General features: G+C 39.5%; 1 protein-coding gene across 2 annotated transcripts; it reads left to right on the top strand.

The window, feature by feature from the left end:
• The first annotated feature begins 5,182 nt into the window (after positions 1–5,182).
• LOC114062609 (solute carrier organic anion transporter family member 1C1-like) lies at positions 5,183–25,523 on the top strand. 2 transcript variants are annotated; one of them, XM_027894245.1, is made up of 16 exons: positions 5,183–5,316; positions 8,155–8,266; positions 9,117–9,277; positions 11,562–11,703; positions 11,791–11,923; positions 13,826–13,941; positions 14,740–14,886; positions 14,993–15,091; positions 16,578–16,823; positions 17,694–17,858; positions 18,292–18,487; positions 19,916–20,078; positions 20,799–20,983; positions 21,310–21,374; positions 23,239–23,356; positions 24,241–25,523. In XM_027894245.1, exons 3-16 carry the CDS (start codon positions 9,146–9,148, stop codon positions 24,452–24,454), a joined length of 2,121 nt encoding a protein of 706 aa, XP_027750046.1. In that variant the 5' UTR covers positions 5,183–5,316; positions 8,155–8,266; positions 9,117–9,145; the 3' UTR covers positions 24,455–25,523. The 2 variants fall into 2 exon arrangements, with proteins under 2 accessions (XP_027750046.1, XP_027750047.1); XM_027894246.1 differs by lacking the exon at positions 16,578–16,823 and having other exon boundaries at positions 24,241–24,607.
• Positions 25,524–25,667: the final 144 nt, after the last annotated feature.

The raw sequence follows: 25,667 nt of genomic DNA, 5'->3' as shown, positions 1-25,667 counted from the left end.
ACAGGGAGCAAAGGGTGTGAGTGCATGAAAAAGAATGCACAGGATGAATAATGATAGATTGCTGCTTTGAAGTGCTCAAAATAATGAGTAAAACTGATGAAGATATGAAAAAAACTATTGTAATAATTTTAAATAACAGCAATTGGTATAATCTGAGAGAAAATATTGACAGTATCACTTTGGCTGGTTTGATTGTTGATGGCACGACGTGCAGCCTAATTCTGCATAACATTAAAAGAAAAATAGGTTCCTAGAACTTACTTACAGAAGTTATGAAAGGTATGGTACGTAGACTTGCAAGAAGGTAAGTAACAGGGTTTTTTAAAAGTATTTTCAAATAGATAAACATTATTAATAATTACTAGTAATCTAGCCCAAAGGCTGTTGCTTAGAGGGAGCATGGGTCTGACCCAGCCTGCACGTCTCTTTTTGTACCCTGGAGCATCACTAAGCAGGTGCTACCTAAGCCAGTTTTTCATCCAGTGCTATTCAATCTCTAGAAGAAAGAAAGTCCATAATTGATATAAAAATTATGAAAGCAATTTAAATGTGGGGCCCTTTAATGGTGAGTTGAAGTGCTCATTAAAAGGACCTTACTTAAGCAACATGTGGTTAATATCAGGAGGTTAGTTAACCAACAGCTCATCCCAAATTAATACAGTTCATTGAATTTTGAAAAGAGTAAATAAGGAAAGGATTTAGTGGAGAGCAAGTGGAGCACATCTCACAGCTGAATTGTGACTAGGTCAGGAAGCTCTCTCTTGTGGCTGTCGAGCATGGTAATTTTGAAATGTTGTTGTTGTACACAGTGGTATCAGAACCCTCTTGTTGATCCTTTTAAAACAAGGTACAGAAATAAGAGGGACTGGTCTAGAAAAAAAACCTGTGATAGTGTTATGTAGTCAGCTTATTTAACACCGCAGACAAAGGTAGACTATGCTCCAGTGCTGGGAAATCCAATAGGATAAAACTCTATTAGAAATAGGATACATTTTTTTTTTCATTAGAACAACTGTCTTCAGCATGTTTGTGACATCTGATATATTTTCCTGTCAAGTGTTGTCTTTAAGTCAAGGCTTGACTATTCTTGCAAAAGATCTGCTCTAGTTTAAGAAGGCAGATGAACTGCTCAGTGGAGTGGTGTTGTATATAACGCCAGGTATTCAATTATGTGAATCATAACAGTTTTTTCAGTTCTGTTGTCTCAAGTAATATTCCAGACCTCATGAGGGTGATGGGGGGTTTGCCCTGGGCTTTCACCTGAGGTGTGCATGTTTTTTGTTTCTGTCATGCTATGATCCAGCACACATTTGGATTAGCCCTACAAAGGTCCAAGTAATTACACTGCCAAGGACTTCAATTCTGCATCTGTAATAACAACTCCAATCTCCACTGCTGATTAAGACTAAAGAGAAATTGTACAATCAGCATTAATATCTACCATTTGTATTTTAAGTAGAAAAATAAGAAATATCATTAAAACAGCTCATCTTGGTCTACTTTTCCCCAAGTAGGTGCATGATGCAAATTAATGACAAAATTATTGAGTTCTTATGAAAGACAAAAGCTCCACTTAGCAGTGGAAGGATCAAGTCCTAGACAGTAGCCAAAATGGAGACAACAAATCAGCCTCTCAGCATGCTTTTCTTTCATGCTAGCTCTACAGCAACAAACTGAAACCAGACACACAGGAGCACCAAGAAACCTTTGCCAATATTGTAAATGTTTCTCACCTTCTCAGGATTCCTGCAGTAGCTTAGCCATACATCATCCCTGTCACTTAGTTTGTTAATGAAGAGTTAAATTTTAAAACACATCGATTTTCTGTATTTAGGGATTAGTGTCCCGAGAATAAGAAGGGCTCTAATCAAAGCTGCCCACCGCATTTGGCCTCTGCCTGGCCGGCTGCTCCCTGCTACTCCTGGCTCCCCATTGCCAACTGGGGCCTTGGCAGCCACTTCTGGTGGGAGTCTGCTGCCACCCTCTGCTTGGAGGAGTCTGCAACCAGCTCCTGTGGTAAAGGTGATTTACTGAGGCTTTTGTAAGGATTGTCTTTAATCTCAGGAGTAATCAGAAATTACTGATTTATCAATGTTCTCATTAGTGGATTTTTACTAACTTAATCCATTTTTTTTTTCCTTGCCAGTGTAAGTCAAATGGAGGAGGGCCTTTTTTTCAGGTGTGAGACTACAGTCTTTGATTTGATTTCACTGGTTTCGCATTTCCCATTCTGGTAATTTTGGTGAACAGTTTTTGGTTCAAGAAATCAGCTTGGAATGTGAATGCTTCCACAGACAGCTTGGACAGCAGCAGTCTGATGACAGAAAAATTCTTCTCAGCCAGGCTAAAAGCAAAGTATTTAAAGATATTTTAATTCCTGGAAAATTGTAAGTTAAGGGTATATTCAGGACTAGGAAAAAAATATGGAAAAACTGATGTGTACACATTTGTCAGAATGAGGAAACCAAAGGAATAGTGTTTACCCTTTTACTGCATGAAAAAGAAAGTGGCATGTTTTTCTACAGGTTCTACTATTCTCAAATTACAGAGTAGATTTAGCTCCATCCCTTTTCAGATGTTCAGGATTAAGAGGGAATAAAAGCATTGGGTAGGTCTGCTAACCCATCTGAAGATAACCCAAAACCGAAATGTTGGGAATGCAAAGCTCCATCAAAAATCTTTGTAAAACAACAGGGAATGCTTATTTTGACGTAGTCAATGCATAATAGTGGAGCTTGTGACACCTCTGGAGATTGTGTGGCCTTGGGATGTATGTGCCCTTGGTGGAACATCAGCGACCAACAGATAAACTGAAGTAGGGTATGTTACTCTGTGACAAAGAGCACTAGACAAGAGCCAAGATGCCTGTTTTATGACTAGAAAACGTCAATCATGGAATAAGAAACCTGCTGAAAGGGGATGGTTGATGCTTCATGCCTCAACAGGACATGAAGAATCACCAGGTCCGAGAAGAAGAGGCCCACATCTGTAGTAGGACCATGAATTTGGATCTCTTGTGTGTCATTAACCCTAAGTACATGATTCCTGACTGTACTCTTTCAGAATAATTGCAGGGGTAGCAATGTTGGTTGTTTGGGTTTTTTGATTCAGATTTAGATCTGATGGATACAATCATAATGTAACACCATTAATTTTCTCTGCAACGATAAATTTCCTTCTGTGGAAATTTCCATCCAAAATTCAACTTGATGAGGCCTGAGTAACACCCACAAACTAGGAAGTCATTCCTGCTTTAAGGGAAGAGAACTGGGCCAAATGAGCTCCAATTTCCTTCCAGTCTAAATTATGCTGTGATTCTAAGACTTTGTCTAAGATCTTCTCTAGGATTACTTTCTTCTAAAAGGCATCCAGACTTTGGTGAAGCCAAGAGTTAAGACACATCTAATTTTAGGTTTCTTGGCTAGACACCAGTCTGTCTCTTTAGCTTTCAGTACTGTTATTAGACTTCTAAATATATTATGCTCAACATTGCAGCTCTACTTTTTGAAATAACAGCAAAGGCACAAAGCTGGATGGAATGGTTGAACAGAAGAGAGGCTGGATATTATAGATGGAAAAAGAACAAACCTGAGAATGGCAAAATAGGAGTGGAACATGATGTTAAATAGAAAGTTGTACAGCTGATGGCCAGTAACAGAAATTTCTGTTTCTTAGATGAAAAATTTTGAGAAGACCACTAGAATATCTGTTAATTGTAGAAAACTAGGAAACACCCAGATGCTTTTCTGAAAAGGTTATAGGTAATCTTAAAACGTATCAGACAAGGCTAGAGATAAGGAATAGACTAGTTAATATTTCAAGATGTGGCACTGAGATTACAGCTGGACTACTGTACAGCTCTTTAGCCATGTGCATTGATGAAATATGGATACACTGTGGCCAAGAGCTCCAAGGGTGCGCTGTAGAATCAAGAAAGGCTATTTTTCAAGAAATTATTAAGAATTATTAACTTGTTGACCTATTGAAAAAATGTTGACCACAGTGAAAAAAATGTACTGTCTTCATTTGTGGTCAAGGTTGAGTCCTAAATATCAAATGGAGAGCAAAAATTTTAAAGATAAAGGACCCTGTAATTTCAAATCCTTAGAAGCCTTAGAAATGGGTGGAGTGGGAGGGAAGGCAATTTTTTACTGTTCTCAAGACAGAATTTGGTCTTTTCACAAAAGGTCATTTTGAGTTTGCAGGCTGGATTTGCGATCTGGATTCTTATTTTATAATTTCACTAACACTTGCAGCTGAACTGTCCTGACATACAGTTTCGAAGAAACTACCATTTTCTTGGTGATGGTGTCTCTTGCTTTAGGAAGTTAAAGGGAACTGTCTGGTTGAGAGTCAGAAAAGCCATGAGCAGTGCAAGGTGTAACCGATAACAATACTGACTGCAGAAAGATTATCCAAAGGTCAGCATAATTAAGTAAGCTGTAATTGTTCATAGGAAGTAAAAGAATAGGTGTGGTGAAAGTGGTGGCAGGGAAGGGGGCATGAACTACCAGGAATGGCACATTTTGCTGTAACATCCAGGCAAACAGTAGACAGAGCTCTCATGCTTCAAGAATGACTGATCTTTTAAGTACAATTAAGTACAATCAGGCAGAATGCACAAGGGGGGTACAATCAAATAAAATATTTCTCATTAACCAGTTCCTTGAACTAGGGCTGTTAAGTATGTAAAGGGTTGATCAAAGTACACATAGCCCCAATATACTTTGACACTTGGTCTGCCTGTGCTGTTAACAGCACTAAACTATAAATCTGAACAGTCTTCTAAGCATGAGTGTTTCTTGAACATCCAGTTTGTTCTATATATCCAAGGCATTATATTTTCTCCTCCTGCCAGTCCTTGACTGGCTCAAGCAGGTCTGAGCTCAGTGGACATCAGCCATAGACTGTGAAAATAAAACTTCATACCAAAATGCATTGGAACCAGAAACATTTCTGAAGTTGGGACACCCCATTTTTAAATGTCAAGAAAATATGAACCATTATAATCTAGACAAGCTCAGGAAAAAAAAAAAAAAAAGATGTTTCGCAAGAATGTACGAAAAGAACATACTTGCAGATTTTCTTCCTAATTAAATTTTGACCATAGATAAACATGGATAAACATGTATTTTGGGACCTTAAACAGAGGGCAGAATGGGAGGAGACAAGATTAAAATGTTTAATTTAGATTGTGTTGGAAGTTAATGATTCTTCTACCAAGTACCAGCATGGCTTTTCTTAAGGAGAGAATACTCTGACTTTTGAGCACTTATGTGGTAGTATAACTGCTGTTGTTGTGGACACAGAACCTAGGTAGGAACCTCTTTAATATTATTTTTGTTTATCTTAACCATAAAATGTTGCCATTGTTTGCAGATAATGAACATTACCCATGTCCTACTAATTGCATTTCCTGAAACCACTAACAGCAGTAATGTTCCTGTTGAAAGTGTCAGCACTTTAATGATGGCCTTATATATTTTCATGTGTGTCTCTGAACAGTAATTATGTCTTGAACAATGTGAGCAGCATGGGGGTCTGCACAGCGCTGTGATATTCATTTTCCATATAAGGTTAACTTAAAAGATCTTACTATAATTCTGTTTAAAAATCAACAAGATTTTTGTCAACAAGACAATTGTATTAGCACTACAGTTAGTATAAATCATTACATTGCCATAAATTACAGGAGGAAATGTGGATCTTGATTTGTGATTTGTTATTCTACTGGGTGGTGGCGAAGTCCTTGAGGGTGCAACCTGAGGGTGGAGACAAAGCAGCACAAGGACTGGATTCTTAATATTCCTCAAACATCACCATATTTTTCTTTTGTAAGAATCTACAAAACCTGTAGCGAACTGTTGTCTTGACCTTTGTGAACTAAATACCTGCTATTCATGCTAAGGTTTTTTTAATTACTGCTCTTATTCATTATAATTTGCATATAATTCAGGGGTATAAAATGAAGTTTGAATTTTTTTTTTTTTTTTATATGAAAGGGAGGAAATAGATCTACCTAAGAACCTCAGAGTTAGGCCATGGTCCCTATAAGGTCATATACCCTGAAGATGCCTGCAGCTATCCTTTGCAATGCTGGCTGCATTCACTCTGAAATTGCATTGTGAGGTGTTGCAGAAATTCCCATGATTTTATGAAAGTTGTCAGCTCCCACCAACACAAATGATCCACAATGATTATTAGTTAAAGACCCTTGATCTTCCCCACCCAAAGCATTTCTCAGAAGAGACTGTACTGAGCATAAAATCAAACCAGTTTGTCAAATGTTCCCTGGGTATGTTGGAAAAAAGAACAGAAAGTGTGTTAAACTTTATTCTCAAAGTATGACTCTAAGCCATACTTGTTGTGGTTTTGTGTGTGTGTGTGTGGTTTTTTCTTTTTCTTTTTTTTTTTTTCTTTTTCTTTTTTTCTTCATGCTTGTTTTTGGGGAGAGGATTGTTTTCTTATCCCAAGAAGAAAGGTTGATTTTTGTTTAGGTTGACTGACTACCTACAAAGGATAGGTTGTTTGACTAAACTTGTCTTTCTGCAAATGCAAATCTCACAGGTCGCTACTTCAGTGGAGTGGCTTTTGCAGGCAAAGATTGGTAGTTTTAGATAATCATATTAGAGAAAGGGCACATTTGGTGCAGAAAATTTCATACTTTTGCTTCGCAACCAGATGCTTGGTTTTATTAAATGTGAAAAATATGATAGTGAAATAAATCTAAAAAAGCAACTTTATCAATACCTAAAATTGTCAGGCTCAGCAGTTGCGTGTGGACATCAATTGTGAATCAACCTTTTATCTTTTTTTCTAATCTTCCTGTGACCTAGAATTTCTCCAGCCCTGATCTCTTCCATCTCCAGCAGATGTCTGTGTTGGTCAGGGTCAACTGAGGATGGGAGGAGATGCTGCCAGCAGCTCCAGCTGTTGATCATTGCACATAGCTTGCTCTAGCATTTCTCCAGCACAGTTGCCCTATCTTTTTGCTTCACTCCCCTCTGTCCTAGCCCTCACAAACAAAAGTAACACCACATCCAACAGCATCTTTGCAAAGTGCTCATAAGACGTGTCATTCACTACTGACAGGAGCTGGTCACCCATGTCTTGTCTGAGAGGCCTTCCCCTGGATTGCTGGAGGAGCTGAGCACTGACAGTGATGAGACAACTAATTTCCACTTCCCAGCTGGCTTCACACTTTGCTGTGTGCATCAAGAAGCTTTTTCCTCATGAAGATGCATTTTACTTTATTTTCTTCTCTTTTTTTTACCCCTTATCTTGCCTGGTACTCTAACTTCTCTCTCTGGATGCCTTTTTCACTATTTGCATCTAACTGCTCAACCTGCTCTTTAATATTTATGCTCACATTTCTCAGTCCTACTGTCCCCCCTTTTTGTTCCTTCACAGCCTGTCTCAGAAACTTTTACTGGGATAGGCTCCTAATATCCAAGCTTCTTCAGTTAAATGGATACCTGACTGCCTTTCTCTTTTATCTGCTTGTCCTCTAATTTCTGTCTTCACTCATTCTCTCCTTATGGTGAGATTCTAAGTCTGGTTATACCTTCAAACTCTTAAAAAAAGCCACTTTAATCCCATGACCTGCAATCAAATGCTCCACCAGCATCTTATGGTGGTTGTCAATGTATCATAGTAACAAGGAGAAGATAACATCCTCAGCTGACACAAGGACAGATGAATTTCAGAGAAGCAGATGCTCAAAAGGATTTGTGTACTAACATTTCCTGAGCACTAAGAATCTCCTTTCATAACATTTCTTTTGGTAGCTGTGCAGACTTGGGGAAATCCTTTTCCTACTTCTTTCTCCTATCTGTCGGAAGAGCCAAGGGGAAGCTAAAGATTTTTTTTTTTTTTGTCCTGATACATGTGCTGACTCAGAGCATAGCCACAGAAGAGGTTGGGAAGTAGATATTAGCAGTGAGAAAGCAGATGGACCTTTGCTCAGCTTCATTCAAGCATGGAAAACCTCTGTTTGTGTGATTTGTTTCCCCTCTCTGTCTTCCTTACCTTTTTCTCAAATGAGGAGAGTATTGTTAAAGGTGAAGTAGATCACGCGAGTTATGATTTCTGAGTTCTGATTTGGGGATATTAGTTTCAAAACTCTAATAGAATATGCAATATTCCCACCTGCAGATCTGAAGATGGCTTGTTTCAAGTGAGCTGCTATTTTCCAAGGGGCTCTGCAGTGGCATCTGGATCATCCTTTGGAAATCTATTCTGTTTGCAGTTGGAGTTGCACAAACGGGCAAGTGTTTTCATTCTTTGAATAAATTTTGCAAACAAATATATAGACTTCCCTTACAACTTTTCCCTGAAGTGTTCTTTTTAATTGTTTACTCACACGTAGGGTTTTAAAAACCTGAGGTGCAAAAAAGTGAAGTATTGACCAATTCATTGCAATAAAACAAAACTCAATAACAAAACAAGGCTTTCAACAATAATAAAAAAGTTACATTAAGGAATATAATATTCCTGGGGGAAATGGAGCAGTTCTGCTGAACTGCTGAGTTGAGTACGTGCATCAGGGCATACAGACAGCACTCTGCAAACAGAAGGCCATTAGGGTTACCCTGTATATTATTACAAGAAGAAAAAACTGACCTACTTTTAGGAGGTCAGTTAGCTAAACTAACAAATTCTTTCATCACTGAGAATTTTCCAACAGGCCAGAGTAGAGAAATCAGTCGGGTGTTGCTACAGAGATCTTACCAAATTGATGGAGTCCTAAGCCATGTGGACTACAAATTTAGAGCTTCCCTAGGACTCCTGCTTCAACACTGATGCTTTGGTGATCCAAGTAGTTTATTTTTGGACAGAGACTTTGTATCTTTCTCTTTTGTGGATATTTCGTTTTTAGCATTAAAAGACTGGAGGGGTTGTGGTGGTGGTTTTCATTTCTCTTGAAAAGATGTCAAAACAAGATATTTCAGAATTTAAATAAATAGACACTTTGAAACACCCAAGTCATCGAGCCAAATTGTTTTCAATGGAAAGGTTCAGTTTCAACATCTCAGCACTTCCCTGTAACTGCTGTTTCATCAGAAAAGTTCCTGAGAAATTCTATTTTGGCATATGTGCTTTTCATTTTCTCCCAGGTTCAGATCACTCTGTGAACAAATCAACCATGACAGTGGAAACCAAATCCAGCAATGTCAATGGCTCAAATCAGGAAGCAGAACCCAACCAGCCTTTAGATGATGAAGAAAACAAAAATCCACCAGTCAAAAAGAAGACTTCCTCTTGCACTGGATTGAAGGTGTGGTGCCTTATCAATATCACCATAAATTACCATTGCTATATGTTAAAAGAAATGTTGTTCAGGGTGTGACATGCCAAATTCCTCCATTCTTCTTCCCCCTATCTTTTATGGAGCCAGATATATACTAGAGGCACAGGGGATAGTCAGATTTTATTTTGGGCCCAAAAAAATAGAAATTCCTGATCTGCCATATTTACTTATAGGTTACTCGTAAGTGGTCCCTCTTCTTGGTCATTAGAGAGAGGTAGCAAACTCCAGTGGGAGACTTGAGCCAGCCTGAAATAGGTGCCTACACTACACTCTTCTGGAGGTTTCTGTCACCACTCACCCTTGTAGGGCCAAAACAGTGTGAGGTGAATCGTATTCCGGGACTTTTATCTAATCCAGGGCTGTAGGTCAAACAGTCCAGTGATTGCCACAAGCACACAGGCTTCCAGGAGTGCAGGAGAAGAATGGACCGATCAAAGCAAGTAAACTAATGAGAAATTCTCTACCATGTTAAGGCCTTAGTATTTATTGCTTCTGGCTGAGCTGCAAATATTACAAGGGAAAGATTTCTTCTGACACTGATGTGTTCGGGTTCATGTTTTGATAAATCTTGAGCCAGCTTCACCTCAAATTAAATTCCATAGACTCATGGGAGTTGCAATCAGAGTCACATTTCTCTCTATAAAAAGGTCTGTAAAATGAAAAATTAATGGGAAAAAAAAATTGCAAGTTTCTCAAACATCCAAAACAGTTCAGCTTAAGTATCAGGCAAAGGTTGTTGTACTTCTCATTTTATGTGACTCACATTTGCCACTGATATACCCCTGCAAAAATAGTTTGACCTCTCTGGGAGACTCCCAGGTCTAACTTTACACCACATATGTGGGCAATAAGCACGACTGCAGATCTGTGAATAACTCTATGGCAATTAGAGCTTAATGCACACAATAATGTAGGAGGAATAAAAGACAAGATTATCCCTCATCATCTTATCAAATGTTTTATGGCTGACCTGGGGATTGCATTTTCAAACACAAAATTCTCAGGTAATTTTTGTTTGTGTTTTTATGCTTATCAGCAGTTTGTGATTCCAGCCAACCCCCTCTGAGAGTGCTGGTGGCATAAGGCACAAAAGGTGGTTCTCAGAATTTTGATAGTCAAGCTCAGGAAATATAAAACATGTCAGGACAAAGTCCACATTTGGGAGATTTTTCTCTTTGTCCCTGATGAAAAGAGAGTAAATATATGTATTTTCAAGCTTTTGCTTCCCGGATTGGCTTAGTTTCTTACAGTAGATAGTGTTGCAAAGTCTAAATCTATATTTACTTTGTTTACTTACCCAAGTTTCTGTTGTATTGGAACTTTTGCCCAGTGAGCAATAAGTCTGTTTGTTTTTTAGCCTATGTGGAAATAGATGGATAATATTTAAACAAAACTAGTTTAACTTTTTAGCAAATAAATCTTTATTTGCCAAAGCCACAATGTGTGTTGGTGGAAGCAATGACAAAATTATAAGAGTATTAAGCTTTTCCTTATGAGGTATATGGTATATGGGCAACATTTCAAAATATGTCATCTGAGACATGAAATATATCATCTGAGAGAAGAACTTAGTCAGTCTGTCGCCTTCCACATACGCGAATATCATAAAAACTTGTATATAGCCTTTATTTTGATGCCATGGCTACCTATATGGTTGAGTTAGAACCAGTTATGAACTGGCCTAAAATAAATGAGATGCAGCCCAAATAACTTTTGAGTTGGACTAGTGTCAATAAATCTATCCTGATTAGGTATTTTACCTCTGGCAAGTTTTAAATTTCTGCAACAGCTTTGGCACCATTTTGGCTGCCCAGCTTTGGTCCTCAGAGTTGTGATAAATTTAAGCACGGATACCACTAAGGTGAGTGGTGCCCAGTGAGTTATTTGTCAAATTTAGAGTCCTCAGTTCCTTTAGAAACCTCTGGGCAGCAAATCTGGGAAGATCAGGTTTTCCAGCAATTAAGATGACCATTGCAGATGACTGAACCCTAAAGCAAGAAGCTGCTTTCAGTGCAGCACCTAGAATCCCCTTTGCCTCAGGGAAAACCAGAGTAGGGAGCAAAATGTGCTGAGATACCACCCTGGCACCCTGCAGCATCAGGGTATTTGAAAATTCACCTACAATGCTGCTACTCCAATTTGAGTAACAAACATATATTGTGGTGATTGTCCCACATAGTTTTAAACACATTTGATCCCTCGGTGAACAGTTTCTCCCTACCTCCCATTTTCTGTCTTAATCTTTCCTCAGGCATTTCTGGCTGCTCTATCATTCAGCTACTTCAGCAAAGCATTGTCTGGTACGATTATGAAAAGCTCCATCACTCAGATTGAGCGAAGGTTTGACCTGACATCATCCACTGCGGGTTTCGTCGATGGGAGCTTTGAGATGGGTAATTGATTTCCGTAACATGCAGCAAACTGCTCAGAGAAGTATGAGACACAGCATCTGGCACTAATTTCGGTTCATTGCCTCCCAGGTAACCTGCTGGTGATTGCATTTGTCAGCTACTTTGGAGCCAAACTTCATAGGCCCAAAGTAATAGCTGTGGGATGCTTTACTATGGCTTTGGGATGCTTTTTATCAGCCATGCCTCATTTCTTCATGGGATAGTAAGTACTAATCAAAGTTAATTTGGGTAACCTATGATTGGAATTGCATCCTGCTTTACGGTTTTTAAATGAAACTTGGTGTGTATTCATTCTTAGATATCCAAAGGCCTATAGAACCTCACCTCAGTGTGCAATGAACCAACACACACATTGCTACTGTGGTGATGAATGTTTATTACATCTGGCTGTAAAAATATGGCTCCTCTGAAGTGAAAATTCAACTATTCAAAAAATGGGAAAATCACAATGCTTTAGTTGTCACTCAGATGTGTTCAGAAAAGAGGTAAAGAAGGAAATGATGCTGGAAAACTTTTTCTCGGGGGAAACAACTATGAAAATTCAAGTTTCAAACAAAATATATTTTTCTTTGAAAATCTTCAAGCTGGCTACTATGCTGGTGTTCTTACTTTAATGAATTTTGGCAAACAGTAAGAACACCTTATTAGGAAAATCAGAAAGCCCAGAAACTGGGCTTTAGCAGCCATCATTGTTTGCTAATAGAGATGTCAGGATCACGTAGTCAGGAGAATCAAACCATTATGAACCACAGTAAATGTATGAGAAATATAGAATGCACCTGTATGATTTCTAGATAAGTTTGTGCTGTTTGGAATAGGATCTCCAAGCTCTGAGCAGGTAACTTCCTACTGAGGGACATCTCAACCTGCAGTATGACTTTATTTACAGTAACAGGCAACTCATGTAAAATCAGGGATTCAGAGCTTACTCAGTGAAGAAACCAACACACAAAGATCCTCACCGAAAGAAATCCTCCTCCTCGAAAGAAGAAACCAGAGCCTTATTGTGAAAGGTGACGCGTTTTGCTCTGCTGTGGCAAACAGCTGCTCCTCACACAGAGAAGCCTCTCAGCCTCACACAAAACCTGCAGATGGACCAGTGCTGGTAGAACTGGTACCAGGGGATTTCCTGTTCCAAATGCACATGGCTGGATAAACTGATTCTCCATATCTGGTTAAGCTAGTTTTTATTCATCTTCTCCGTGCTCCAGGCATGTTGTTTATATGTGATGGTACTTCTAGCCATAGCTTGGGCACAGTGATAGCATATGGAGTAAGGCATATTTCTGTTGCTCTCCTAAAAGTATTAGAATAATTTTAGGCATACTACCGTAAAAGGAAAACTGATTAATGCTTTTTTTTCATGTTAGTGGATCTTGCACTAGCATCAGACTTTTCATTAGTTTTCCACTGCTTAAGATAACGTGTGTATATCACACTCATCTACACTGGGCAGCTCATAACCCTGCACCCCAACACTTGTAAGGAAACTGTTCTGCACTGTCTCTCCTGATGACTGCTCTTTCTTTGAACCTGAAAAATAAGCCTGCCTGGTCTAACAGTCAGCTCAGTTCCTAGAAGCAGAAGGTGTGCTTTACCATGTTTTTCTCTCAAAGCTAATTGTACTTTGCACCTCAGCAGTGCTCGTATCTGGGAAAAGGATCATGTTAAAGCAGCTGAACCGACCAAAATACATACCAAAGATGCAAAGAGGGACCTAGACTCACACTCAAGAGATTCCTCTCTTTCTCCTTGGCTGTGGGATCAGCATAGGGAGCTCACTTGGACCTGGCTCTAAATTTTGACACCAAAAATTAAATACTATCTGAATTACTTTCAGAAGCCCCTTCAAATTTTCCAGCTTAAAATATTATGTCTTTCAGACAGAGAATTCTAAATTTTGTTTGTTTTTTATTTTAGTGCTTTTGTTTTCCAAACTGTGCTTATGTAATCTTTTTATTTGTTCCTTCAGAGGCACTTCGAATTGATTTTGAACGAAAGATACCCTTCTCTTTAGGCAAACAACAATCAGAGCTTCCTGCCCTACTGTGCTTTTATTTCCCTAGTGAGCTCTACTTCTAAACCTACTGTTATGTGTTTTCAGTTATAAGTATGAGACAGCATCACATAGAGCTTCTTCAGCCAACTTAACTTCTAGCATAAATCCTTGTTCCCAGCATCAAGATGTGAATGACACCACACTGGAAGTCTCTCATTCAGGTAAGGAACTGTATGTAGAAATACAGGAGCTAGTTTTGTCCTCGGCTGGAGATTTCCCCATGCAAGATGCTCATATTTCTTCTCTGTTAAGAAGAACTTCAATCTCTACCTGTCTGGGAACATTGCTAACAACTAAATGTACCTGGTGCATCTCATTTGGAGAAGAAACATCCAGCAAACACAAATTATAAGGGTACAGATCCCCAGTTTTCTATGATGTTCACACTTCCAAATTACAATAAATCCCACAACACTAAAGGGGACACTGAGACTGTGTTTGAATGGATTCAGTTACCCAGGACCTGGAGCTGGGGAGGTGGAATAGATCGTGTGATAGGACATGAAACTACACTGAGTTTACTGGAAATAAATGCAGATTCTTGTTATCTTCCTTACAATGTGGAATCTAGCTGTTTTACATGTTGTTTTGCATGGGGCACAGGTAGAGAAAGAACCGAGCTGTGACCCAGAAATTATCTCAAACTTCTCACGTTAAAGATACACTTTATATACCAGGTAATATATTTATGACAATATAAATGTGCCAATTTTTTTTAAATGAGAGTTTTTTTCTGATGGGTGATGCTTATTTTTAGAAACCAAATACAATGGAGGTGAAGGAAAGTGTTTTTAAAACTTTATTAAAAGTTCTGATGAGACTGATGGCCTTTCATTAATCTTCCATGAGGAAAGTGCTGTTAATACCTTAAATAATAATTCACGTGCTGAATTTCCTGTGATTTGTCACTGTTTCCCATTCATCTATTTTATTACAAAGGTGTAAACTCTCATCTGCAGGCTGTGAGAAGGAGCCATCATCATATATGTGGATATATATCTTACTGGGAAACATGTTACGTGGAATTGGTGAGACACCAATAACACCACTGGGCATCTCTTATCTTGATGATTTTGCTAAAGAAGAGAATGTTCCTGTGTATGTAGGTAATCTCAACATGAAGCAAACTGAAAGATTCACAGTGTAAGGTCGCCCTGTGCAGAGGAAATAGTTCAGCCATTAAATGAAGCATCTGCTTCTTTGTGTTTTCAGCATGTTTGCACACAATAGCCATGCTGGGCCCGATGTTTGGTTTCCTGTTGGGATCTTTATGTGCAAAACTGTATGTGGATGTTGGATTTGTGGATCCAGGTAAGCAAAACAAAGGAAAAGTGAAACTAAGCTAATACTTGTTCATAACATGTTCCTCTAAGCCGTTGCCTAAGTTTATATTCTATTAATTGTATTTCTATAACTTCTGTTTACTTTATATTTATTTCATTAATTTTATTATATACTTTATTACAATTATATTAAATTACTGAAAGCTTTAAGGATAAAGACAGAATTAGACAGGTAGTATATTTGTGTTTTAGGGTTAAAGGATTACAATACATGTCTAAGAATTAGTACCAAGAACTCTCACAGACCCAAGACGTTTTACTAAACTAGGATCTTAACAAAAGGATTGTGCTAGCATAGCAGTTTTACAGTTTTTAGGAATTAAACACTCTTTCAACTGAGCATTTTACATTATTTACATTCCATGTAATGCTTGCAGTACATTCTACACTTTTTGCCAGCCCTGGCTTATTCAGATGAAATGAAAACATCTGCAAAATGCCAGAAGGGGCAGAGCAATCCCTGTAAGTGGTGGCTGTGGTCCTTCATCCTGTTGCCTTTCACTGACTTTGTTTTTCTAGTAGGATTAGTGTTGAGAAAAAATTTTCAGATCTTCAGGATCCTATAGTTAGATAGATGAACTATTTTGTCTTTGCCCTTTATTAAGCAAATGTTTGATTTAACTTAAGCATAAGGACGGTGAGCCATTTCTGGCAATGCAGTGAAAAGCCTATAGTCTTAGTCCCACTCAAAAGATTCCACAATGTAACAATCATAAAACCTGCTACTCTCATTTTCCTTGCAATACAACATTTAAAGCCATGGCTAACCTCACTGATTTCTCACAGAGAATTCCCTTGTGCTTAATAGCAACTTACACAGTTCAGGGGAGCAGAGGATGGTCTCAGGTGAAATGTATCAGCCCTGAAAGCACCTCATGCTTGAGGCTTGCCAGCTATCCCTTTTGGTTTCCCATGTGTTGGGCAAGGGCCTTGGCATTGCCGTGTCTGCCACAAAACAACAGTCAGCGTAAGGTGAGGAAAGGCAGATGAAACAACACTGTAGTGACAGGACAAGGGGGAATGGATTCAAACTGAAAGGGTGTAGGTTTAGATCAGATGTTAGGAAGAAAGTCTTTACTGTGACGGTGGTGAAGCACCGGAACAGGTGGCCCAGAGAAATTGTGGATGCCTCTTCCCTGGAAGTGTTCAAGGCCAGGTTGGATAAAGCTCTGAGCAACCTGATCTAATGAAAGGTGTTCCTTTCACTTGGGGGCTTGGAACCAGATGATCTTTAAGGTCCTTCCCAGCCCAAACTTTTCTATGGCTGTATGATTCTATAACACCATTCAGGGTATGATTCCTGATGCCTTCACTGCATGGATGGTCCCTCATTAGATGATTATCATTACCACTGGAAGTCAGACACTGTAAAATGTAGCTGTTGTAGCAGACAAAGGGTGGGAAGATTCAGCTTGTTCATTTAGGTAACTTGTGCCTGTTTCCCTCAATCCTAGGAAGCATCACCATCACCCCCCAGGACTCCCGCTGGGTGGGTGCGTGGTGGCTTGGCTTTTTAATAGGTGGAACAACCAATTTCCTGTGTGCTATTCCATTTTGCTTCCTGCCAAAGAGTCTGAAAAAGCCAGAGGAAGCCAATAATGACAAAACTTCATGCAGTCTCTTGGAAAAAAAGGGTGCCACAAAGAAGAAACTTACTCCTGAAAACGCCAAGTCAAGGAAGTGGTCAGTAATGCTGAAAGGCAAGTGTTTCCTAAGTTGTATAAATGTGAAAAACAATACATACAAGATACAGCATGAATGTAATAGTTCTGCAAAGTGTTTTGCCTCCCCTGCACTTCTGTCTAAACCAGTCAGATATTCCCAGCAAAGGAGAGGTCCTCTAAAAATTATTAGAAGTGAAAGATCTTGCTCAAGACTCTGAGGTTCACCTGCATGTATCACCTGCAATAAATCATCACCTGAGTGGCACTTACCTCTAAAATTTTGTGCTAGAAGAAATTTGAAGTGTTTCTCTATCAGGACCTAAAGAAAATACTAGAATGCTCTTTTTGCAATACGTAAAGGCAAATTATTCATCTGATACAGCTCATGGAGACTCTGAAGCACATATTCGTTGTCTGGTGAAAATACATCAGGCTTGTATAACAGCCCTGGTTGTGCAGTCCTTAGGTTGAGAAAGGGGTGGAAAGGTGATGGAAAGAGGTGGTTTTGCTTCATTAGTCAAATTCTCCTGCCATTTAGATCCCAGTAGAAGACACTGGGCATCTCTACAGAGGCAGATCTCACACTTGAACCTGTGACAATGTTCGTGTGAGCTGAATGAAGTCTTTGCTGTGTGGAGCCCTTTAGTCTTCATGTGCAGAATTCAATAGAGCACCTAGGCCTTAACCCACACTTCTGTCTTCTTCTACAATTCTCTTCCTATATCTCAACCTCTGATGTTCTTCAAGAACCTGATTTTGCTTTCAGATACTTTCATGCAGATGAAGATCAGTACAACCTGCCCTTGGACAGCTGAGAGCAGGATTTTGCCCTAAGATTTGCAGGTTACTCACCAATAATTATGCCATACATCTTTCAAAGCCAACTCATATGTCCCTTTCTTTCAGACTTCTGTACGTCCCTGAAAAAAGTATTGAGTAATCGAATGTACTTTACATTTTTGTGTTGCTCACTGTTACAGTTCAGTAGTTTTATTGGTTTCTTGACTTACAAACCAAAGTACATGGAACAGCAGTATGGACAGTCTACATCCAAATCTAACCTTCTAATAGGTGAGTTAAAACATGTAAGGTCTGCTTGTGATATAAAGAGTGCTTTATTTGGGACTGAATTCCTTGCAGAACAAGTTGATGTAAATTGTTTGGTGCCTATGGGACTATAAGAAATTTTAATTTTATATTATATCGTATCATAATATATATATGAGTATTATAGCAGGGGCGCTCCAAATATGCAGTGAGGGTGGTGTGAAAGTTTTAATTTCTGAAGCATCTGACAAATGCCTTGCAATGGAAGTGGGTTTTGAGGGCTAGGCACTTAAAAAACAGCATATGCAACCCAGGGATTGGACTGAACACAAAACCACCTAGAGTCATCATAACAGACCATAAAGCTTCCAGGGACATCAGCCTGAGGAGAGGCTTTGGCTCTTAAACCCACTGTGATTCTTTAATTTTAACATTGCCCTTCTATTATCTCTTTCAGGAATTACATCCTTACCTCCTGTAGGTATTGGAATTTTCCTAGGGGGGTTTATAATGAAAAAGTACAAAATGGGCATCATTGGAGCAACCAAGTTTTCATTTATCATGTCATTTTTGGCCTATGCCATCAGTTTTTTGCACTTTTTTGTTGGCTGTGAGAGCTACGCGGTGGCAGGAATGACAGTGTCCTATGAAGGGTGAGTATAAGATGAAGAAGAGTGGCTTTTTCTGCATGGCAGCAATACTTAAAAAAAAAAAAAAAAGTACCATAACATCAAGCCTAAAAGAACCACATGGCTTTGCAATGCTTAAGAGAAAGGTAACACTACCACATGTCACTGGGAGAGATTTGTTGGTCAGTAGAGTGTCAGCCTGTGAAAGCCCAACATTGGTTAAAGACTAATCAGGAATTGCATCATTCCCAATGTAGGTTGTTTGGCTGTGTGGGGGGTGATACTGCTGTTTCACACAGTGCTATCTCTGTACCAGAAGCAGTTTTCTACCAAAGTCTATTCAGTAAAAAGATGAAGCATTTGTAACAGAGGGTATGGGTAGCATACCCTGCACAGAGACGGAAAAACTACAACATGCTGCTCTCAGCCTGCTCTAAAACTAAATAAAGCTTTTATGCCTACTGAAGATCCTCTCTCCTCTCAGGAGAACGTGGATTTAAAAGCTACTGACTTTTATTTTTTCTTGGAGTAAAGACACCAGAGCAGGGATTGCGTGCTAGGACCTGTCTGTCCAGGGGGACCCAGAAACTCCTCAGGATACGGGTGGCACTGTTCATGCCCAGAGTACCTCATGGCTACTGTTATCCTGTCTGCAGCTCGCTGAACACTTACCCACAGTTCAGTAATTTGTCACTGCAGTTCATTTATCAAGCCATACTGGCTCAGAGCTGAAAATGTGGAACTGGACAGGCAGGATGATTATATTTGTGGGAACCTGAGGCCTAATCGTTGCTTGACCTGTACTCTGCAATGTTTCCACTAAGAATGTGACTGGTGGACCAGGGAATATGCTTAATAAGCACTCAGATGAAAGGGAAGGCATGCACATAAGCTTAATTAACCCAGAAAGGAGAAGATGAGGAAAGACATCCCTCTCTTTTACAGACCTCAATCCCCAAAGGATGTCTGAAATTAAAAGGAAATACAGCATTCTCCATATTCTCTGGGAAGAGTTAGGCTAGACTTTTAGGGAGGAGCATTTTTTAACCATGGAGATCAGGAAATCTAGTTTCTATCACTGGTGAATTTTTATCAGCAGCTAAAGATATACTTGATAAGACTGTGATAACTGTTCTTAGATCTTATTGCCATTAGGGGGGAGTCTAGCTGACCCCTCACTCCTTTTTCTTTCCTGTCTACACCTGCCAGTAAAACCAGTAGCAATGTTTTATTAGTTTTAAAATTCTTTATAATTTAGTAATCGCTTTAATATCAGCGCAAGTAGGATGGAATCTCAAGCAGATCAATACTGTAGAGACTCAGCTGTGAAAACTTCTGTCCTGGGCATATGAATTGGGCTTCTGGACAGCAATATTGCCACATGGGAGGGATTACACTGACCCCAGCTTTGAAATAAAAATTTCTTGCATTTGTCTGAATTTAACTTCCAAGCAAACCCATTCCGTTCGATGAGAAGGCCATATTTTCTGACTGCAACTCTCACTGCAAATGTGCCTCCAATGTGTGGGATCCTGTGTGTGGAGACAATGGAATCACGTACGTTTCGGCGTGTCTAGCCGGGTGCGAGACCTCGGTGGGACACGGAAAGAACACAGTAAGACCCTGCTTCAGCTTCTGAGGTTTTCTACCAGCTTATTTTCCACTTAACAGGGATTTAGTGGTATATAAGCATTAAGGAAAGCAAATATTACTGGGGACCAGTCAGTAAAGTATTTATTATTTCTGTCTACAAACAGCGCAGCAGAGAGAGATTTTTCTGAGTTACTGCACGCTGAGCAGAAAGCTCCAGCTCTTTATTGTAGATATTTACTTTAACCTTTTGGAGGTTGACCACAAGAGGGGGAAACAGAAAAATCAAACTGGTTACATGTTGCCTGAAGGTTGTCCATGGTTTGCCTTTCATAAATCTCGTTTTGGCTGCCCTGAGGTTTTATCCAGCAGTTGAAGTACACTAAGATAGGGTGGTATCTTCCCTGATACTGATCAATAACATTTAAATATGAACAATGATTTAAGGGAAGGCAGCTCATTTCCTTCATGTGAGACTCTGGCATGTCAGGATGCTGCTTTTTTTTCCGGGTGACTGATTTATTCTTGTCACAGAGTGCTGAGGATAATTCCCAGAGTCCCCAGGAAGGTCCAATTCATGGATGTAAACCTTCACTGGCTTATGCCATTCCCATATTTTCTTATGTCAAGCGATCACTCCAGAGGATACATGGTCTGGAGATGTCTCTTATACTCAGTTTTCTCTCCAACAGAATCTCCACTGCACGAGGAGAATCCCCTATCAAACCTGCTTTGTATCTTCCAGGTCTTCCATAACTGCAGATGTCTTGAAGTCAGCAGCTCATGGACAGGAAACAACACTGCCACCTTGGGGCAGTGTCCAAAAAGTGAAGCTTGTTCAATGAATTTTATTTATTATACAGTAATACAAGTCATAGGTGGCTTTTGTTACGCACTGGGAGGCACTCCAGCATACATGATTATGTTTAGGTAAGTACAGCTAACTGTGAGGGTGAAGGTTTTCCAGTGAGGCTTTCAAAATCATGTTTATGTTTCTTTCCCTTAGGGAAAAAAAAAAAAAAAAAGGGGGGGGTGGTTCTTGCAGTATAACATGCTTACTTTAATGAGTTTTGTCATCTCTCATTTGTTGGTAGCTGTTCATAACAACCTATTTTCAGAAGATGTAGGAAGCACTCTTCCAAATCACAGCTTTCTGTCAATAGGAGTGTTAAATTCAGGATAATTAACAGCAGTTTAATAGACATGTCTAAGCACTAGACAGGCCAGCATTTCATACTCATCCCTCTTTCTTTCAGATGTGTTCAGCCAGAGTTCAAAGCTCTTGCAGTTGGTCTATACACGCTCGTTATGAGAATGTTAGGTAAGAGAAATGTTTCTGACTGAGATGTTTGTTCATATGGCTTTAAATGACACCAATGTAACCACCATTTATAGACCAGATGTGTCCCTGAAACAGCTCTGAGATCCTGGGCTGTTCCTGAATATCCTTTTTCTTCATGAAGGTCCAATATTCAGTCCTGGGTTCTTTGGTAAACCAGCTAACACAATACTGAAAATCTCTGACCTGCTGATTAAATGGTATTGCAGTTTGGAAGCCTGGTGTTCCAAAATGGGAAGAGTTTTTAAGCAAAACGGAAGCATTAGGTTGCATTTCTAAATAGCACTCTAAGATTTCCAACTCCTGTCTCAGTCCATGGCTCACTGAGACACAATGCTGCAGGTAAGATCAAAAAGAGTGCTCAGATAGGACATAATTCAACACTAAAACAACTCTGCTAATACCACAGTGTCTCCTCCATGTTGAATTTTCACTTCCCTGGTAGATGACAGCTTAGATTTCAATTCACTTTAAAGCTTCCTGCAAAGCTCTTTCCCCCCATTTCTTATTTGAGGCTAATGAGATGGTTGATTAAGATGCCTAGGCATGCAAGAAAACACATCTTTGTTTCCTTTATTTCTCTTTTTTCAATAGAATATGAATGCCTGCATTTCAGAAATGTAGAGAAATGCGCGTAAAGAGAAAAGCCACAAGAGTTTGCTATGAAATTTAAGAAATCAACAGCCACTTACAAATGCCTGCAATCAGAGCTGGTTATGGCTGTGGTGTCCAGTCAGGATTGTGATGGGACATTTTGCGTTAGGAAGGTGTTTCTGTACTTTGTCCTCTTCTGCTTTTCTCATCACAATTCAGAGGTGCAGAATTTCTTCCCCTGGCTTCCAGGATAAGCAATGCCAGCGGAATTCTCAGGGCAATTTTGGACATAGGAAAATTAAAAGAAGCATCATGTAAGAAGCACTGTCCCCTTCCTACAGGCTTCTGCTTCAGCACATCGAGCCAGCCTGCTCCTTCCATTGCAGGCAGGGGGAGAGCCACTGTCACAGATTCAAAAAAGCTGGCACTTCTCTTCAGTGACTCAGAGATCAAATATGATGTGCTCCCATCTTCTTTCACTAAGGAACCTCCAAAATGAGCATTTGTTCCTTTGTACCTTGACTGCAGCACAGAGGATTGTAATACCAGGCTTTTAGGATGGATTACTGAGTTCAGACTCTCACAAGAGCCCCGAGAGAACAGGCTGAGACTATACCTGTTTTTACAAAGTAAATTATTTCCTATATAAGAATGCAGGATACTCCTGTAGGAACAATATAACACATGGTCCTCTACGTGTGGAAACTTGGATACCTCTGAGGTTAATATTCACCTTTCCTTCAGTAAGGCTGGGATTTTGTCCCATGTCTCTCATGTTTTGCAGTAAAGCAAAAGCTGATATCTCTCCCCACAAGGATTTGAGTTGCTTTTCCCTCCTTCAAGCAGAAGGGACTATCAACCGGTGTGTGTAATTTAGGATTTGCATAGAGGAGGGAACTACGCATCAGTTCAGTGCTCCGAAGACACAGCAGCTCTTCCTTGCAGGATCTTAGGCTGCACTGGAAGCCAGTGCTGGCTCTCAGAGCCATGCTTGAGAAACCAATGTGCATGACTGCAAGCCTGGCCAAAACCATCAGTCCACATTGCATGGGGACTGATTTTCCTCAAGGTACGGAAACATTGTCCCAGTTTAGTTATTCTGATAAAGGAAAGGAAAAGCTCCCCGCGGTCCAACCCACCTATTGCAGCGTGTAAGTCATCACCAATCACCAATAAAATATAGAGCTGATTTCTAAAAAAAAAAAGTTCTTTCCTATGAAATCTTGGGACACTTTTGCTTGTCTCCTTGCAGCTGGGATTCCAGCACCAGTTTACTTCGGCGCAGTGATTGACAAGACGTGCTTGAAATGGGGAAGCACAAGCTGTGGGCAGAGAGGGGCTTGCAGGCTCTATGACTCCGTTTCTAACAGGTAAGGCAAATTAGGGCACAAAAACCCTGAAGCATCTCCTCCCTACAGAGAGACATGTTTTGTTCTCTTACACTGTGGTGTGTGAGACCACTGATGAAAAATTATGGTCAAGTACTGACTCAAATTTAAGTCAGTCCAGAATTCCTGAAATTGAAAAATCTCAAGATCAAATGTTAAGCTCTCAGTTTTTAGTCAATGTTTATGTTCTGCAAAAGAAATGTAATAGCCATGACAGAGATGTCTGAATTAACTTTGTATTTTTTATACCCCTTGAACCAATTAAAAAGACCTAAGCCTTCAGGATTTGCCATCAAGAGGAAAATTACCCAGTTTTATTTTATTTCCAAATGGTTTGCTCATAATGGCAAGATTTTTAACTTTGTGCATTGGCCACATTTGAAAGAAAAGTTGATGAAGGACTATTGTACTGAATAGCTGTAGGTGTTGGTTAAACCTAAACACTGTCAGACTTCAGGAGGAATATTCCAGAGAGTTGTCTTCAGTTTCACTCAAGCCTTGGCCATTTCTAAGTGTTTTTTATTTTTGTGTATAATAGCTCATTCTGGTGACCTCAATATATTTCTACCTCGAAAGGCGTAAGGCCTTAAAGTGATTCAAAAGTCTTCCAAAACAAAGGGAAGATGATGGAAGCTCAGCTTTGCAACTATCTTCATAGGCAGAAAGACTATTATCAATTCTTTAAGAGAAGTTTTTGCAAGCAAAAATGTCCAGTTTGTGGTACCACTCACTAACAATGAGTCTCAATATTTTTCCCTAAGCTTTTTTTGATATAGGTGTGATCCCTATAAGCCATGAAACTGATTTACTTTATTGTCTTTGAAAAGTTCAATGCCTTGCACTATCTCCTGTGCTCTGTCCCACAGGTATGTCTTCCTTGGTTTAGCAGCTCTGTTAAGAGGTCCTTCCTACTTGATTGCAATCGTATTTTATATATTCATAAAGAAACACTTTCAAAATAAGAACTCCAAGCCTGTAGAGAATGGACAAGAAGATGCTCCTATGAATAAAGAAGATAACTCCAAGATCCAACAACGTTTGCCAGGCTCTCCTGATGGGGAGAATGAATCTTCTATTTAGAAAGCAATTTAGACCGGTGACACATAATCAGGTCAGCTTCTTTTAGATACCTTCACAATGTTATGAGTAACTAAATAATAAATACTAATACTGTTCAGAAAGTATAAGTAATAGGAAACCTGTGATCAACAACAATAAAAACTAACAAACAAGTGTGGAGGTGCCTTACGTATACCTGGCTACCACTAACAGACAGAAGAAGTTACATAAACTGAACCAAATTCTCAACAGATAAAGAAAAATCTCCCTTGGCATTTCTAGTAGAGCCAGTCAGGTATTTTTAGTGGGATCAAAGAGGACTGCTGCCAAAACATCCACATGCCAAGGCTCACAAGAGGTGATGCTGATCCTGCATGCAGATCCATGCATTAGTCTGACACAGGAATGACAAGCTCAAGGCTAAGAGCAGCTTTCTGATTCCATTGAATTCAATCAGAATTCACAGTAAAACCAAAGCATCTAAGCAAAACATTTCCAGCTCATCTAAATGAGCTACTGCAGTAATTTCCCATCTCCAAATTGGTAAAATCAGTATTTTCCCGAGAAGCATTTTGTCTTAGCTCAGCTGAAAATGTTATGCCTGCTTAAAACTGCAAACAGGTTGCCGTAGAGGAAATAATTGTTTTTAAAAATCTCAGAGTCGTAGAACTTCATTAAGAACTATTTTTTTCTTTTTTTAGTTAAGCGTTCGTGAATCATAAGAAATAGTCTGAATTTTGCAGCCCTGTTGTTTTCCAAGGAAAGCACATCCACGTGCCCGCGGTTGTCTGGCTATGCCAGGCAGTGCCCGGCAGAGGGCACTCGAACGACAGCGTTACCCCCGTGATTATTGCGACTGTCGACACGTTTTTCGTGTTCGGTCTCGCTTATTCTGGGAGAAATTAATCATCAGCCGGGCAAAACACCCACATGTGGCCCCATACACCTTAAGATTTCCTCGGCACGAGCCTTTACCTCGTACATTCAGAGCTGATTTTGTGTACTTGTTGGCTTGCATTCATATCACGTCACTCTGAGCTTGACAGCTTGTTATTACTTTAAATAAAAAGATGTGTATCTGTGTATCATTCCACAACAGGAATTGAATTGGATGGTTGATACTTTAAAGTGGATGCTCGAGGCTCAGTGGGATATGGTTAGTGGACATGATAGCTTCGAAAAAGTACATTGAGGAAAATGCTGAATTGTTTCGAAATAAGTGTTATCTGTCATG

This window comes from Empidonax traillii, unplaced genomic scaffold, assembly GCF_003031625.1.
Source record: "Empidonax traillii isolate 1590-97213 ecotype Southwest subspecies unplaced genomic scaffold, ASM303162v1 scaffold422:size936756, whole genome shotgun sequence".
In the NCBI taxonomy this organism is placed as follows: domain Eukaryota; kingdom Metazoa; phylum Chordata; class Aves; order Passeriformes; family Tyrannidae; genus Empidonax; species Empidonax traillii.
Note: the sequence above shows the minus strand (reverse complement) of the source record. Positions and strands in the feature narration are given on the sequence as shown.

Excerpts from the sequence above, each read along its gene's own strand:
- LOC114062609 (XM_027894245.1), top strand. The coding sequence starts at position 9,146 with ATGACAGTGGAAACCAAATCCAGCAATGTCAATGGCTCAAATCAGGAA. Across the intron at positions 11,924-13,825 it reads CCTCATTTCTTCATGGGATA|TTATAAGTATGAGACAGCAT; the intron begins GTAAGTACTAAT and ends ATGTGTTTTCAG. Across the intron at positions 18,488-19,915 it reads ATGACAGTGTCCTATGAAGG|CAAACCCATTCCGTTCGATG; the intron begins GTGAGTATAAGA and ends TTAACTTCCAAG.